At 39.0% G+C, this 1,707-nt stretch overlaps 1 protein-coding gene across 5 annotated transcripts in view; it reads left to right on the forward strand.

Moving 5' to 3' along the window:
• Positions 1-1,707, forward strand: part of ARHGAP18 (Rho GTPase activating protein 18) — a 197,661-nt gene that overhangs the window by 165,848 nt on the left and 30,106 nt on the right. For all 5 annotated transcript variants that reach the window (XR_001826694.2, XM_037740231.1, XM_017533283.2 and 2 more), the window contains exon 9: positions 566-725. Coding sequence is in view for 4 of the 5 variants with exons in the window: in XM_037740231.1 (XP_037596159.1) it covers positions 566-725 (160 nt within the window). In the remaining variant the exon portion in view is untranslated. The remainder of the gene's footprint in view (positions 1-565; positions 726-1,707) is intronic.

The following is a 1,707-nucleotide window of genomic DNA, read 5'->3' on the forward strand; positions in this document are numbered from 1 at the left end:
ATTCTGGATATCAGCCCTTTGTCAGATGGGTAAACTGCAAAAATTTTTTCCCATTCTGTTGGTTGCCGATTCACTCTAATGACTGTTTCTTTTGCTGTGCAGAAGCTGTGGAGTTTGTTTAGGTCCCATTTGTCTATTTTGGCTTTTGTTGTCAATGCTTTTGGTGTTTTGGTCATGAAGTCCTTGCCTACACCTATGTCCTGAATGGTTTTGCCTAGATTTTCTTCTAGGGTACTTTCACCAATCTCTTAATTAAAACTTTATTACTTATAGTTTGTGGAGTGTCCAGGAAAAACTATAAATTTGGGGGGTTTTTGGCCTTAACAGTTAAAAAGTATAAACTGTTTTTTGGCCTTAGGTAGTTTTTTATTGGTAAAGTACATTCGGATTAGAAGAGAGGAGTAGTTTTTCTGAGTAAAAGAAGTATTGACTTTTGCTAGTTTGATTTGTCTTGTCTAAAGAGTAGAATCTCTTGAAAGTAGAAAATGTATCACATTCTCAGCAAGAAAAAAAATGCACTTATAGCTTCTTCTTCTTTTTTTTTTTTTTTCTCTGTGCCTATCAGAATCTTTGCCAAGAACTAGAAGCAAAGTTTTATGAAGGGACTTTTAATTGGGAAAGTGTCAAACAGCATGATGCCGCCAGCCTGCTGAAGCTCTTCATTCGGGAGTTGCCCCAGCCATTGCTCAGTGTGCAATATCTCAAAGCCTTTCAGGCTGTCCAGAGTAAGTGCTATCCCTCTTTGAAGCAGTCCTTCTGCTGGTGCCATCTATGTTCATTGTTTTAATGACATTTGGCATCACAAAGAACGTAACCAGACATATTTGGGTGGACATACTGACTCACTGATGTCAGTGGGTGCTCAGATGCCATGCATTGTTTTCATTTTCTCTTATAAATATGCATTTCTGAATAAACAGATAACAGAATGTTCTCTTTGGGTACAGATTAAATGCATGGCATTTAAGCAATACAATATATTTCAGTGTTAAAACCTGGAAACTTCACGTTTCTCTTATAATAGAATGAGTCACATAACATCTCTGACACAGTTTTCTTGCCAAGTGTTAAAAGCAACACTTACTAGAGAAGCTGTGGATTAACAGTTATCATAAAAGCACAAGGAGAAGTGGTAGGGTCTGTGAGCATTTCTTGAAAAATTAAATTCTGAGGTTGTCATGCAGAAACGTGGAGCAAAGCATTTTGCTGCCTCATTGGTGGAAAGTCACAAGCTGCTTCTTATGTACTTGCTGTCATTTTGTTGTCTTGAGCAAGCTACATTTTAATGTCTCTCTAATAGTTCTTGATTTTTTTTTCCAGTGAGCCTAGATCTTATAAGGTTTAGCTACTGGCCTAATTATCCATTTTACGCCTAGAGGCCATGAAAAAAGTAAAAATGCCATCACTGTATTCAAGTAACCGTATCTTTATCTTTTAAATGGGGACACATAAGAGTGAAAGAGGGGCACTATAAATAATTATGGTGAGCTACCAGAACTTTGGGAGGCTGAGGTGGGTGAATCACTTGAGGTCAGAAGTTTTAGACCAGCCTGGCCAACATGGTGAAACCCCATCTCTACTGAAAATACAAAAATTAGCCAGGTGTAGTGGTGTGCACCTGTGATTCCCGCTACCAGGGAGGCTGATGCGGAGAATTGCTTGAACCCGGGAGGTGGAGGTTGCAGTGGGCCTAGATCACACCACTGC

The sequence above is a fragment of the Cebus imitator genome, unplaced genomic scaffold (genome assembly GCF_001604975.1).
Source record: "Cebus imitator isolate Cc_AM_T3 unplaced genomic scaffold, Cebus_imitator-1.0 Scaffold81, whole genome shotgun sequence".
Classification (NCBI taxonomy): domain Eukaryota; kingdom Metazoa; phylum Chordata; class Mammalia; order Primates; family Cebidae; genus Cebus; species Cebus imitator.